This window comes from Artibeus jamaicensis, unplaced genomic scaffold, assembly GCF_021234435.1.
Source record: "Artibeus jamaicensis isolate MK-2021 breed Jamaican fruit bat unplaced genomic scaffold, CSHL_Jam_final scaffold_1964, whole genome shotgun sequence".
Lineage (NCBI taxonomy): Eukaryota > Metazoa > Chordata > Mammalia > Chiroptera > Phyllostomidae > Artibeus > Artibeus jamaicensis.
In genome coordinates, this window is record NW_026522030.1 from 51,320,210 (window position 1) to 51,336,427 (window position 16,218).

Genomic DNA, 16,218 nt, shown 5'->3' on the forward strand with positions numbered 1-16,218 from the left:
TAATTTTGATGAGAACAGAGTAATTGTTTTAAATAGATTATTCAAACATAAGAGCGACAACAGTGAGAAGAGCAGCCCTGTTACCAAACAATGGTCATATGCAATTTTTCTCCTCGAAACAGAGATTCTTCAGTTCATCTACCTTATCAGCATTTCTACCACAGTCCCTGAGTGGTGCTAGGGGCCCAGAATGGTGTGTAAAAAGTTGAGCATTTCAAACACACTTTCAAACTGACAGCTGAAAAGGAAATTCAGCACTCTGAGAATAAAGCCCCCCCCCACCCAGGAACTCCAGGAACAACCCAGCTGTTGCACTGCAGTTATGTGTCAAGATAACAAACTGAGAGCAGGAAATGCTAACTAGTGGATTCATAGAGATGGTCTCAATGTAATGTTGAAATAAAAGTTAACTCTTAATACTACCTATGGCTATGTCATGCACTACCCTTACCATACAAGTACCATATGTATATTATGTGAGTATACCCCTGACCACACACATGCATATGCACATGTGTATACATACGCATATACACACATACACCATGTGCTCACCTACACACATACATATACACTTATATGCAAACATATGGTTCACAAACCTATACTGAAGATTACTTTGTTTAAACATTCATTCTCAAATCACTGACAATACACATCTTACAAGGACAATTGGATGGGCAGCACAAGGAAGTGGCAGGTTCGGGACAGTGTTACACAAACGGTGTGTGTGTGAAATGAATGCCACCGCTCCTTCCTTTTTGCCCTCCCTCTCCAGACCAACCAGATCCAAACAATCTTTACTGGCTGCTAAATTTCTCTTGGGAAATCAAGCAACTCTCTAGAATTGCAGTAATAAACGACAATTTCTTACAAAAACATGTGTAAAGTAACTACAGAATGAAGTATTCAACTCATAGAAAGGAACTGCTAACACATGTAACATGTAAAATAGCTGATAAAAGTCTCTTTGGTGCCATTCAATTATGGCATCAGCAGAAACACAAAAATCCTTCCAATTATTTCAGTAAAATTCTTCATTTATTCATTATTTCAGAGGCTGAGCAAATGGTTTGTGTAAACATATCCTTCAGTAACACGCGCGTGTTTACTTTAGCCATCTGAAGGCTTCTTCTATGTTTATATAAGCAATCAGACACATACAGCCACTCACTTGTGGCTTTTGCCTTTTCCTGAAAGGGGTGAAGGGGGAGAGAGGGAATGAAACAATAAATCCAGTTTCTCTTTTGCATAAAGCACTCCCTCCAATGTTTTAAAATAACTTATGTTTATATTATTCTTGGATTGTCCTTCGGCTTTCTTTTTCATTCAATTATATTGCTCTTTTATATTCGATAGCACGATAGCAGGAGCTATATTCTGGCTATAGTTTCAAGAAAGAAAGCCAGTTAGGGAGTTAACTGCTGTATTTGTTTATACTCACATAACTCACATATGCAACAATGTAATTTATACACATTGGAGGACAAAACTCAGACACAACAGTGCCCTTATGAACGACATACGCAACTCATCACCTATCCGCCTCCCCCACCGTCGCAAAAGCTGGGCCCCTCCCGACTCAAGCAGAAGCGAGCCCTTCACCAACAGATTTCGCTCCACATGCCCTGTGATACCTGACCTTTGGGTTAGACAGAAAAATTCACACAGGTGCAAGCCACACACACAGACACAACTCACAAAATTCTAGGGTCAAAACAACAAAACACCTTCAGGGTTGCAACCTGGTAAGTCTGTAAAAACTTTCCCCAAATGTATGCCTTGGTTCCTAGGGGAATGTTTATACATTGGCAGGTGGGGATGGGGTTAGGGGGAGGGGTCGGGGTGGGCTGTGAGGGTGCCAGCAGGGAGGAGGATGGAGGAAACCGTCCAGCTTTGATTACACTTGTGCAGCCCCCTGGGCACTGCCATTTTCAGTCGGGAAAAACGGGCTGCATTTGACGTGGAAACACCTCCACAGGAGGCCTGGCCTAAAGCAGAACAGGGGCAACCACGGTGACTGTATGAACAGATTAATGGCAACAAGCAATCAAAACAAAATAAAACAAAGTGAAGCCAAAGCACAAACAAAAAACGAAACACTTTCTTTGACTGTTTTTTCTACTATAAAGTCTCTAGGGATTGCCTTTTGTTAAAAAGAAAAGGCAACAACCACATCAAAAATAAACTCGTGTTTTCTTTATTCCATTAAGGACAAAGGCAGGTTATCTGATTCTTTGGTTGAATAGATCTACATTGCTCATATATTTTTAATTTATTCAGATAATTTTAAAGTTGTAGCAGTACCCTAAAAGTTTAGATGTCTGTTATCTGCATTAAAAATAGTAGTGTTACAGACACTTATGATATTCTTTTGCAGTATCCCTTCTAGAAAAAAAACTTAAGTTGCATAAATAACCACAGGGTACAAACTATAAACCATACATATATTATGAATATGCTGTGCCACAGCATGCTGAGGCGTATTATCAAATATGGACTCCACTTGTGCCTATTTTTGAAAACTATACCAAAGCAAACTGCTGTCTCATTTGAGTAATTTTGTTCTGAACTGTATGGTGCTTAGATTTTAAGCATCTGTAGCTCAGCGTTGGGGTCAGCCCACCACAGAGATCAGTAAGTACCTGTTGAATGTAAATGTATGAATGGGACACATGCCATTACCAATCATGTGCTTTCTGAATCACAATGAAGTTGGAAGAAGAAAACCAAAAGCTACCTTTTTAAAGCTGTTCAGATCATTAAGGCTATCTATCTATAATTATCTACTAATTTAAAAATTAAAATTTTGAGAGGGGGAAAATGACATCTTAACTGAATAGATTCTGAAGTTTTTCCTGACTTATCACCTGAAACTGATTATCGCACCACTCTTTCACGGGGAAGAGGATTTGTAACATAAACAATGTTCTCCTAGGAACCGCGTGTAGTCATCACATTAACTCGCTCCAACACATGTGTGTTCTGTGGTGCTTCCTGGTCCACTCACCTTTTCCTTTTTGGGGGATATCAATTTTTTCTTTGAAAAAATTACTAGAAACTAGGTATAGTTATACTTTAAATTTCCAATAATTTATGTCCTTATTTGGCTTTAATGTACCTTCAAGGTACTATCCTATTTTAGATAAGTAAATGTCAATCATTTACTTATATAAATAATTCATGGATTTGAAAGCTTACACAGCTACAGCCACATTGAAAGCCACAAACACACTACATTGAATGTGCAATTCTTGTAAACCATAAGATTTATGTGCTGACGTGGACCATTTTGCTAACAGAGTATTGAATAGAAGGAAGTTATTTAATAAAATCAAATCTAAACAGTGTTATCATATCTAATTAAGTTAATTTTAAAATACCTATTAAGACAATTTAAATAGAATATTTTCATTGAATTTAATTAAGAGTGTTAATTACTACAACTTTAAATGAGCTGTTCTCATTAAGCTTAACTTCTTTCTCGTAAGTATATATTGTATTTTTTCAACTAGAGGAATATTTAAGTTTCTTGGAGAAAAATCAAAACATGTAAAAATGTCTACATTTTAAAGTGGGTGTTTCATCAATCTGTCAAAAGAGGAAAAGTCGTATTGTATTCATTTTAGGTAGTGTGTTAACAAAACTTGAGGTTTTAAAACAGAGTCCAACTAATTTTCTTAGTTTTCACCTGAAGAAAAATGGACATTTTATTAATTTCATTCTTTTAAACTGTTTAGCAGTTTCTATCGCACAACATGGAGATGTGTGGCCCACTGACAGCTGATATGTGTGTTCGTATTTTTAGCAGAGGCACGTTCGGTAAACAGGATTACAATCACGGCAGGGCTGGAAAATTGTGTTGGCTCTACTTTTGGTGAACTCCTTGTGGGATTACCTCACTCTCTTCTGAAAATTTTTATCTCTTGTTACATATGATTATACCATGAATTTTAATTATTTAAATTGTCAAGCTGACAAAAGTTGTTCTTTATTAAAATAATACATGACAGTACTTACTAAAACCCATACATGAGACAATATCAAAACTAGTTTTGAAAATGAAGTCTTAGAATCATTTTCTCAGCCAACCAAATAAAGTCAATTCTCAATGACTCACACCAATGTACAAACAGAAATTAAAATTTTATTTAAACCAAATGCTTTTTTTTAGCTATTAATTCCAACAATCTTCCCACTCCTAAATTTATGAGTGCTGCTAATAACAGTAAATGGACTAATTAAAATTTTTCCTTCTAGCTTTTCCCCTCTGACAGGGGGATAAATGAATTATAAAATGGCTTAAAGTTAACAATCCAGGAAAGAACTGAAATGAGAAGAACCTATAATGTAAAAACTCAATGCTAAAAGAAAAAAAATCTTTCCTAAAACCAATTTCATATTTCAGATCCTAAAGTCTAAGTATAAAATCCCCCCTCAAGGAAAATATTATAAATTATTTTAAATACTTCATAGAACTTAGAAATTCCAATAATTAATTAGCATATGTTATAATCCCAAATTAATTTAAACTTGCATTTATATAAGAAATAAAGGAAGAGGGTAGAGAAAGAGGGATGGTATATCCAAAACAACTAAATTTTTAACATATATTATCTATAAAGCTAGTTAAAACAAACACTATAGCTCATGTAATTTTTAAGTGTAAGTGTAGGGTTGGAAATAATTAAAATGTTACCTTTGCCAAGTAATTCCCAATGTATCCTCACTGGTACTGGGGTATAAATGCCTGCCGTTTTGATTCATGGTCCAGTCACAAATCCTCAGCTGTCAATTGAAACCTAGCAGTCAGATATGGATCGAGCAGTACTACAGTTTTTAGTATTTAAATGAACACATGCAAACTAGTACTGTACATGGCATTAACCATACTTTTCCAAGAAGCAATTTAAAGAAAAAAAAAAAGCAAAAGAAACACCTGACTCTGAAAAGCAAAATTCCTAGACTTGTTTTCAGAAAAAGCTATTACAATATGCTTCTCTATTAATTAAAGCATACAAGAGAAACAAGTGCTTAGAACATAACAATTAGCCATTATTAGAGTACAAATTGAGCTGCAATAAAAGCAAACGTTAATGTTCAATAGAAAGATATATTTTAAAAGAAAATAAAAAGGCTTTTAAAAAAATGCAACACACCAAATAATCTGCACTGAGTAAAAGAATCATTTCAAGCATGCAGTTTGCAAAACATAGAAGACATGCAGTTTAGAGGGGAAGGCCCCACCTTTCCGACACTGTCCCTGACTTATGTTTGGAAGCATCAAGGTATTCAGTTTTAGATGTTCACAAATTTTGTTTTATTCCGAGTGGCATTTTTTAGAAAGAGTTGATAAGAATTCCTACTTTTATTTTAAACTCACAGTAATGGCATTTAAAATACTTTACCATATCTGAATAGCGTGAGGAGTACACTGAATACAAACTGAAACAAATTCTTCCCAGATCTCCGAATCATCAGCTCTGCCCTTCAGTATTGTTCAAGTAACCCTATCCAGTTCTGTTTGGTTAACAGCTGCCCTACAGTGCTAGCAGATTTATTGAAAAGATATATTGCTTATTTTTATGCTTAAGAAAGTAAACTTATCTGGCTTGGGGGGAAAAACACTAGGAAAATCATGGTTTTTAATCTTTAGATAGCTGTGCTGTAAATTACCTGCATCTCGCATTCAAAGATGACTTATTCACAGCCCTCCCCTACACCTTGCTGGCTCTATCTCAGTGCGCATTCCTGAAAGATGATGATTGCAGCCAAAGTGCCTTTAAACTTAGGATAAATTATTTTAATCCTTTCTGATAATGTTATGGCTAAAAAAAATTGGCTATGAAGAATTTCCTTTTCTTGTTATACTCTCCAGTTTCTACACATGCTAAGTAAAAGTGATTCTGGATTCTTAGAAGAATCGTTCTTGCTCATTTTTCTACAGATTTATGAGGCTCCAAAATACCTCCTAAAATCTCTAAAACATGCTTTTTAATTATATGGATATTTCAGGTAAAACCAATTTGAAAATTTAAAGAACTGAAAAAAAATCACTGAATGTAGATGAAGGAACAGGTAGATAGATGAACAGACTGACAGATATGGAGATTCTGCTCAGGATACATGTCATAAAGAAGCCACAAGTAAGTAAAGAAGGTAAATTAGAATAAAAGTAGTCTTAAAATTGATCATAATACTTGCATAGAGGAGGAAATGCATACTTGATTTAATGCATAGCTTTAAATCAAACAGGCAGCGCTTTAATATGGCAAGACGTTTAAAACGTTCCCAAATTGGGTCATCTAGTTACAAATGCAGTGCGATGGGGCAATCTGAAATTGGTTTTCTGCAGAACATGTCAACCAGTCGTCTATTTCAAAATATGTATTTTTTTAAAAGGGGTACTATGCAAATAATCCGAAACTGTCCAAGGAATTTGATTTTATATAAAGATTACCAAAGGAGTCACTTACTGATTCCGCTCTAGTGAATGAAAATTCTAGTTTGGAGTCAATTAAATATTCTCAGTAAGATAAGGGTATATGTAGGCAGTTAGGTTAGACTGAAGTAGATGTCAGAAGACACTTGCACAAAACCAGGTGAACCTAAATATTATTCATTCACTGGCTTGTAGTCTCACGAACAACTGTAGGGATATGTCTCCTGGGAAGGATGCATATGTAAACTGTCAGTATTTTATTGTCCATGTTGCTAATTTTTCGTTTCTTTATCATCCCCCAAAATGTCAGGTGGGCTAACCTTGGCCTCATGTGGAACATTCACAATTAATGTACTTCTGGACTTTTCCTCCTGAGAGTGGTATCACAGGGATTCAACCTGGCTGCAGCCGCCATTGTCTTATTTCAGATCTACGCAACAGGGGCATTATCTCCCACATGAAAACGATGCTTAAGTAGATATAAAATGATCACAATGTCTTTAACAATAATTTAAATGCCAAAGAAATGGACGGGATAGTAATTTGTATTGAATTAATTTCCTTTCAGTTACTGAAAATGTAAAATACAATTTGAAGCTTCTTAGCTATTTAGACTGTGGGCTGGCATCGTCAACATTTTCAAAAATTTGAGGAGGCATGTGTATGTGTGCTTACATGTTAAAATTTACTTCAAGTATGTTGCTTAAGCAAGTGCTTCTCCACATTTTAAAAAATATATTAGTTATTAATTAATTTTACATAAAGCATCTTTGAATTAGCAAACCTCCTGATAAAGTAAAAAATGTAAAGGGAATTTTATAGATAGGGAAAACAAATAATTAATATAAAAAGCACCTCTTCACTGAAAATTTCCATGAAACTAATTTCTAATAAAATCAATTCCTAAGAATCTTGTTTGAGCAAGACAGTCCTGACTCAGCAAATTTTAAACAAATTCCAGGTTAATACCGTGTTAATAGGCGTATTTAAGCATCTTTTTGCAGCCTGTTAAGTGATCACGGTACTAGCATAATTCAGTATTTTTTAACAAAAATGAATTTTACATTAGGCTGTAAATAAGTTTAAAATAGTAGATGATATTATTTGAGTTTGGTGTGGTAATTCCTCAGTTTCTATACTGTGTGATGTAATTTAGCTATCAATTTATTTTTAATTAAATTTTAAAACTTTAATTTTGAGTGGTATTCTAAAGTTTAATAACACAACTTTTGCAAGTATTTTCCCTCAAAAATAAGAATTACTTTTTTCCTCCACTAGTAATCAAACTTCAAACAGCAGGTGCAGATTAGTTTAGAAATTCAGCCTGTTCAAGTTTTGTGTCTGTATGTGTAGAGGGGTAATAATTCTTATTTTTGTAGTAATATAGACTCTTTGACAGACCTCGTCATATATATATATGTATATATACATATATATATATATCCTTGCAGAAATGCATGCTCATATACATAACTTTAATTCTTTAATTTGTATACACCTACTAATAGGAAATTAGATTGTTTACAAAATTAAGGTAAATTTTATATTCAAACAATTTATGCCCAAAATTCCTAAAGCAAACAAAATGTAAAATAAGGAAGATTCTCCTCTGAAAGAGCTGTCAGTGAACAGGTAACAGGTGGAACATACTCCAAATTACTAAGAGAGAACTGAAGGTAAAGATGTCACTGCTCACGCTCTTAGAATGGACTTCCACGCTCTGCGGACTGAGAACCCCACTCCTCTCCCAACCTGACTGAGACTGTCTCACAGAGACAAAGATGGGGACCTTGCAGTTTCCCTTAGAAAAACTGCACACGGGGAAACATCTAAGAATTGGATCATTATCCTTTCCTACCTACACTCAAATATGTCAGTAGCTGATAATTACAAAGAATCAATATCACTTGTGATTTCAGAGTAAGAACTGGCTTATTCAAATGAGGGCCCTCTATTGTTAGGAACTTGGGCTTTTGTTAAATGTTGGGCAATTAGCTTTGGGAACAAAACAAAGAAGGCAAGCAAAACCTTCTACTTTGTTAGACTCAGCAAAGTCTGGTGTGCAGTCCCTTTTGATGACAACAGCTTTCAGTTCAACTAATAAACCATCAAACTGTAAGCAGCATACTCAACATGGGCAAATTTACCTTTTCACTTTTTTAAAAGTGTACCATGATCTCAAGGGAATATCTTGAAAGGTGTATTTTCTGTTCTCTTAGGTTTCTTCCTTTCTCCAGATAGCCTCAGTAGAACAGGTTTTGGCGGGAGGGGGAAGGGAGGTACTTAAAAAGATTAACACTCCAATATTCATACTTTCCTTTTAACACTTAGATTAGTAGAATTTTATTTAATTACTATGAGTAATTACCTGCCATGGAGATTTAAAAAAAGGGGTTGGGGCTGGGAATGAATAGGATGTAGCCTGCCTTACTAAATTGTTACATGTTGAGACATATAACAAATATTTTTTTAAAAGATATTCAAGGCCATCCCAATACCTTGGAGTTACTTCTAATGTCAATTTCTGAAACCCATGCTTCTTGATGTTTAATTTAATTAGCATGGTAGAATTAAGTGAATATGTATGGTCCATGAACTAAATAAACATTACTGACCATAAATCATAAGGATTAGAAAATGAAAGTTTTGTTTTTAAGATGGAAGCTATTTTAATTTGTAAAGTCTAAGGTTACAAGGGAACTTAAAGATTGGGTAGTTCAACCTCTGTCTTTTCCTTTCCAAAATAAGAACAAAAGCCAGCCAGGTTTAAGGACGTGCCTAAGGTTAGAAATTCCTTGTGCGTGTCAACACTAAAATGAACCTCCTGAATCCCAATGCCCGGTCCTTGCCCAGGACACCGGTGTGCTGGTCACTATTGTTTTTCTACCATTTCCTTCCCCCAAATACTTAAAGCTACAACATGTATTAGTATAACCACTAGAATTTCCTCTACTTCACTGATTCAACTTAGATGTTTTAAATTCAACATTTTCAGGAAAGATCACCTGTCCCTCGTGATTTTGTTTATTAAAATTTAAGGTTTTAGTAATCATAATTTTATTTTTACATTAGGTAGTTTATCTGGACATTAGCCTTTGCTAGCAAGTATGTTACCTAATAAATGAACAATGAAAAAAGACAGACCTTAGGTGTTTTTTTTTTAATTTAAGAACTAATTCAAAAGCTAAACATTTGCATAGCTATTATTTTGACTGAAACTTCCTTTAAATGTGTTTCCTTTCCAACCAGCATATGTGAAAAGTGACCTCTTACCCATTTACATACCTACCCAGAAGTCATATGATAGGGTTTTGCGTCAAGCTGTCAATTATGATAACAGACACAATAAGAACAGCCCAAGTGTTGATAGCCTGCTTCCTGGCTTTATTGAAACGTTTGTTGATTGTCCACTTGTGTCCTTCCAGTTGCCTGCCTCTAATAAAAAAAGCTACCTTTCAGTGGTTTTAATGTACCTAACTTTGGCTTTGCCATTTTGTTTGCCAGGACAAATAGTGTATAGAGGTTTCCATTAAAATATTAATTTTTCAAACTTCTACAAAAGCAATGTATTTAAAGAATCATTGGGTGTAAAAGAAATTTTCAGTGTAGTGAACAGTATTTTCCGATTCTAGTTACAAAATTATATTCAGAAAAGTGTTCGAGATTTTGATATAAGGTAGCCCAGTCACTGAAGTTGAAATAATAGCATTATACAGTCATGCAAGAGATGTAGCATGCCAAAGCTCAAGCACCAGTAAAATCCATGCAGTTGTGATCAGTAACGCAAGGAAGGGCCTGAGTTCATCAGGCCATTCACTCATTAGCTGTAATAAGTAGACCTAGTCAGGAGATTATAATTTGAGATTATGAAAATAAGCCTTGTGACATAAACTAGAGCTTAATTGACTTTATTGTCCCACTTAGGGAAGATGTCCCATCTGTGTCATCTAAAATCTCAACTCTGTATCAGAGGTATCATCTGTACCAGCACTTCAATAGCTGGTTCATATAATAATCTTTTACTTCCAAACAAGAAGCTTCTTGTCACAAACTTTTACTTCCAACTGGCAATAAGGTTTTTTCTTATATGTCATATTGGTGTATAACAGTAAAAAATTAATATTTTATTATGACCTTACACTCAAATATAATGTTGATAATCAAGTTAACTAGACCCTCTTATATGACTCAACTTTCTACGATAGCAAAGAAAGAAGGTCTTCAATTTAGCTAATTCATTATAAGGTTGGCCAGATAAGAAATTGGTACTAATTCAAGTAAATTGTCTCATACTCGTCACTTATGCCAAAACTGTTAGACTGGACTGTAAAATAACTTCTATATTTTCTAAGCAACATCCCTCACTCTGCTACACAGCTCCCCTTTTCTTAAAGACAAAACTTGGAAAATGGAGTTCCTTCACTGCCTATCATAATGAATGTGCACAGTGTGTGCACGAAATGTAGGAGGAAAGGGAACATTGCATTTACTCAACTTCTATGAAGTTATATCAGAGAGGAGGTCTTGACACCCCTGAAAAATTCTACATCATAAAAATACATTTCTCAGCAGATACTAAAGAGTTCAGTTTGCCAAAGCAGGACCCATGAGTTCTTTAAGCCACCACACCATCTTCCAATAGAAAAGTTAAAGAAGAATGAAGCTCCAATTGAAATCCTGATTTTTATTTCCCGCATGCCAATAGAGAATGCATGAACTAAGCCAATCACCCCAAAGACAGTCTAGTTCCAGGCCTTAAATAGCACTCAAGATGGAGTTAAGAGATAAAGAAAAATTTTAAAGTCCTGATCAGCTGGCATGAGCAGATGATTATGATTCATTAGAACTGTTTTTAATGTTAAATTATCAACTGTTTTCCATGAATCTTTTTTGAAATATTACTCATGATTATGTGATTTTATTTTTTAGATTCAAATGAGATATATTTACAGTGACAGGTAAATTCTTGTGTCAGAGAAAAAAACTAGTATTTCAAGGCAGTCAGCAAGCAATATTAATCAGTAATAACCATCATCCAAATGAACACAGAAATGCATAACTCCTAATAACAACTGCATGTGTACCAAGCTAATGGGTATAAAGGCATATACTTTTAGTATCCAGATTGGCGAATAGGAATGTATTACTCTTCCAAGGGGAATACAGGGTTAATTTTAATATTTTCCATCTCAATTTAAAAATGCCAACATTCAATATTGAAAGCTCTGCTTTAGAGTCATTTTGTGGAAAGATTTTTTTATGCTAGTCAAAATTATTCAGCAATTTAAAATTTATCCTTAGCTCTAATTTATGTAGGGTATATTAAAGTTCTCTTCTAAGAAAAAATAGCACTCTACAATGCACATCAATACTTTTCATAACCTAAAAGGATACATCTTTATAAAGCAGCAGCCGCCAATGAACTGAAGAATGTACCTGGTGACAATATTTATTCTTAAGAGGTCATGTATATTAAAGGCTATGGAGAATGTTTAAAAGAGCCCTCTCAAACTAAAATCATTGCCTTTCTAATTTTGAATTTCTCCTGGCTAATATAAAATGATTGATTACCTTTATTTCATGTACCCCTTGATTTTCCTTTTCATTCATCACTGAGTACTTTAAACCAAATGCATTTAGAGCATGCTGCTAGAAGAGTGGTCTCTTTTAAATCTTTGTAAAGTAATGAAAGGACACAGTAAATCAATCTCATTTCTGTTATAGAAAAGAATAACCTTTACTCCAATAAAGTCATTTAGACTATTTCTGTCCCTCTGTTCCTGGACAGTAAACATAAAACTTTATCTCTATGATTCTTCTAAAATTTGAAAGTATAAAAGTAATAAGCTTTTAACTAGAGCCTGAGTTTAGTAATATACATGTATAGTATGATACGCATATACAATCATTTTCCTCATGCCTCAAAATTGTAGCCCATTATGAATTTGATACATTGGGCTTCTTCAATTCAAAAAGTAGCACCAACTCCTTCACTATATATAGGACAAATTATCTTTCTGCATTGTATTTAAAATTGAACATTACAGTTTCAGCTATGAAGCTGATATAGGTTTTTTTTGAGAGAAAAATGTGATTGATATTTATGAACTAAACATTATATAGTCCATATATATCAACCACATTTGATCAAATAAATCATATTTATATTATAAGGGATCTTACTTGACACTGTCCACTTAAATAACAAGTTGGTGGTCTTTGATAAAGTTCTGGAATATATATATATATTTGACTACATATCACTTATATAGTCCTGGAATATATGACTATATATCACTTATAGTCATAAGTGATACAAGAATGAAAACTTCCATAGGTTAGGGCAGGGAGAGAGGAAGACTCTTCTAAATACATGGAATTGGTTATAATCTAAAAGTGTTTAGGGCAAAAGTTTTAAATAATGGAGGCACATTTCTGTGAATTAAAAATTAACTGGAAATTAGAGATGTGTCATAAAGAATAATGCAAATCCCATGACAAAAATATTTCTGAAAGCATGTGGAATAATTTTTAAAAGAACAAGTTTCTAAACCTATAAATCCTGCATATGTTTTTTAAAAAATACAATGAACATATACATTTGTCAAATAGAACCATATTATAGTAATTATAACACATTTCATATTACAGCAATTTTAGAGGTGAAAAAAGCAGCATTCCGGAGAATTATGTTGAAAAGCCAATGGCTGGCAAAACCACTAATTATTACTTGGTATTTTCGTAACCGTGTACAGATGTTTTCAGTTAGTTCTCACTCTTTTGTTTTGTTTTGTTTTGCTTTTTATAAACCTGGCAAAACGTCAAGTTATCTTGAATAAGCTATCATCTTTATGATTTTTCTCTGAACTCTGCATGTGGTGACCTTTAATATATGCAGTCTGGCACCTTAGTCTGCAACTGGGCAAGACTGAAGAATTCCACAGAAGCACAGCTAAGATAGGCACAATAAGTGTAAACTAGGTGGGCAGGTCCAGAATAAAAGCAGCCCGCATGAGGACCTGCGCAGGCTTACTACACGTGTAAAAATTCACACGTATGCTGTAAATGAAGAGCAAGTTGGTTAATGCCAGCTCTTTCTTATTCATTATAGCCTATTTTTCCCCATGTAATATTCTGCACGCTGTTCATGTCAAACTGCTCTGCTATCCAAACTTGAGCACAGCAAACATATGCATCGTAAAATATATTTAAGTTCTGAAGTGGTTACAATTATTTATGTTATACTGTAACTGGAATCATGGGATTTCTGTATGGGTATGGTCCACACTTTTGACTGTGGTTAATTTGTTCATAAGCCACCATTAATCCTGGCTGTATATTTTCACAGTCTGGGTAAACACTTCATTTGCATTAAATTTACAGCATTAATGAGATGTGAAATTTAAAATGCTACTTGAAACATAAATGATGTAAGAAAGCAGAACAAAAAAAGTGTTTTATCACATCTGAAATCAGTAAACCAATTTAAACCTATTAAAACAGGAAGGATGTGTAGCCTGAGATTTTAACTCCATAACTCATCTTCTGAGACTAAAATACCAAAGTGGGGAGTAAAACATCTGGAAAATCTGAAAGCTCAAAAACACAAATTGTGTACTGCTTCTACTCTAATTGGCTTTTAAATCAGTTTTCAATTTTCGTCTTTGGAAACTAGAATGTAGCCTCTAGTACATTCTCAATAGCCAATAAGACAGAGAAAATTACTGTTTGGCTAAAATACTGTTATTCATGATTGTTGTCAGTACTTGCTACAGAGATGGAAAAGGTCTTGAGCCAGTTTGAGAAACTCTGTTCAGAAAGGCAAGAAACAAAGGATAAATGAGGAAATAATTTGGAGAGTGAAATGATCGATTTGTTTCTCAGCAGCCCCGCGAGCCCCGTTCTGAGTCCAGCTCGAGAGGCAGCATGGAGAAAGCACCGATGCGAAAGCGTGGCTACACCATCACACCTGGGGGAAACTTGCCCACCTGTTGCTGATGGAGGAAGGATGGGTCTCTTGGGCTTAGTCCCACATATCGATTGGCTTGAGATGTGCCTGAGGCTGTGTAGGCTGATTAAGGAAGAACAAAAACAAAGATAAAAATTGTGAACTAGCAGAATGAACACCCTGTCCATGTAAAAGAAACCCAGAGAAGTGGGACTTGCAACCAAAAATCAAAACGTCTCTATTTTTCTCCTCCTTTGTCTGAGTGAACACTGAGTGATATAAAAGAAATGATAGTTGACCTCAAATCAACTACTTTATCCCCCTCCCCAAAAACCTATCCAGTACATCATATCCCAATGTTTGGTGCAGGCACCTCACATTTCGTGATCCAGCTAGTCTTGCAGGGGTACCAAGGACTGGCTAAACAGAAGGGCTCTTTTCCTAGATGTGCCTTTTCATCAGTTATTAATTGTCTAATAATGGAATAATCAATGATGATCTATGATTCTAAATGTAAAAGCAGACTGAAAGTCTGTCAGGAATAATTGAAAGCTTTTAATGATTGGATTTAAGCAGATGTGCTTGATGATGCAGAATGAAAAATGTCTTGCTTAAAAGTCTCACTAAAAAAAAGAAAATCTAATATTACCAATATGAAGAGGAAGCCTACTTTTATTATATCATATAGAATGAATTAGTTCAGTATTTTACTTAACGTGAAAATGACCTTAGGTTTGATAGAAGTGTTTTTTTAAAAAACAAAATAATTCTTTCTTTTCCAGAAGCACAAAAAGTCCATTTCTGGTGATTGGAGTTGATGGCATCTTGTAAATACATGGCTACCAGGTAGTAAATACATATGGTGAATACTCCTTAAATTATAAGGCCTCACCTTGCAAATACTATTTTGCACAGGTGCATTTTGGCAGAGTGAATTCCAACACCCCCCCCAAAAAAACTGCCTATGCCTAAAGATTTTTGGTTCTTTTTCAGGAGAAAAGAACTAATGTATCTTCAGCAATTCCATTGTTCCATGTCAAATGAAACAGGAGAACAACTGAATTTTTTCCATTCATATTACACTGATAGTTCTGAAAAAGTTAAACTGTTTGGTTTAAAACCCTCAGATCAGTGAGGAACCCAGATATCAACTTAAAAAAAAAAAAGACTTTTTAAAAAACCAATGCAGTCATTCTGCCATGTTCATTGATGAAAGACTATAGGATTTGATCTACTGAGGCATTTTTACGTTAACTTTTCAAAATAGTGAAAATGCTCACAATTCACTTTTTTATTACTCCTGGGCAAAGGGCCCATGGAAGGTCAGCCAGGTGAAGTCAGTGGCCCCGAGTAAGTATCCAGGTCTCTGGAATTCAGTGCACAGCACGGGCAGCTGCCTAGCCATTACAGAGTTGGCACCAAGTCTGTGCTACTTGTTCTTCTCAGCCATGAGATGGTCTCCATGGCCTCTGTGTTATGTTCAATTGCACTGACTGATCAAGTCAATAACCAATTTCTCATTATCAGTGGTGCCTGGGTAGCTGGAGCTACAAGTTTGTTTCTGGTAAAGAAAAATGACACACTCTATTTCTTTAATGCAAGAATGGAAAATGGGCTGACGCCGCCACCTTTTCAATATTTTGTCACTTTATTTGTCAAATCAGGTCTCCTTTTGATCAACCTGTGTGTGAGTTTAAGAACAATAATTAACAAGCAGGCTGACTGTCCTCCCATAAGTGAGTTATAATCATTTGGATCTGACCTTCCTTTGAATCCTATCTGTTAAATATCACTAAAGGAGTAGGTACCAGAAGTTTCTGGAACTTGG

At 34.8% G+C, this 16,218-nt stretch overlaps 1 protein-coding gene across 9 annotated transcripts in view; it reads right to left on the reverse strand.

The window, feature by feature from the left end:
* Positions 1 to 16,218, reverse strand: part of NFIB (nuclear factor I B) — a 238,606-nt gene that overhangs the window by 15,423 nt on the left and 206,965 nt on the right. For 5 of the 9 annotated variants that reach the window (XM_037142762.2, XM_037142760.2, XM_037142759.2 and 2 more), the window contains exons 10-11: positions 14,431 to 14,513; positions 4,700 to 4,788 (exon numbers count right to left, since the gene is read on the reverse strand). The exons of 1 other annotated variant lie outside the window; for it this stretch is intronic. In XM_037142762.2, coding sequence (XP_036998657.1) covers positions 4,700 to 4,788; positions 14,431 to 14,513 — 172 coding nt within the window. The remainder of the gene's footprint in view (positions 1 to 4,699; positions 4,789 to 14,430; positions 14,514 to 16,218) is intronic. 3 more of the 9 variants (XM_037142766.2, XM_037142767.2, XM_037142765.2) reach the window with 2 other exon arrangements.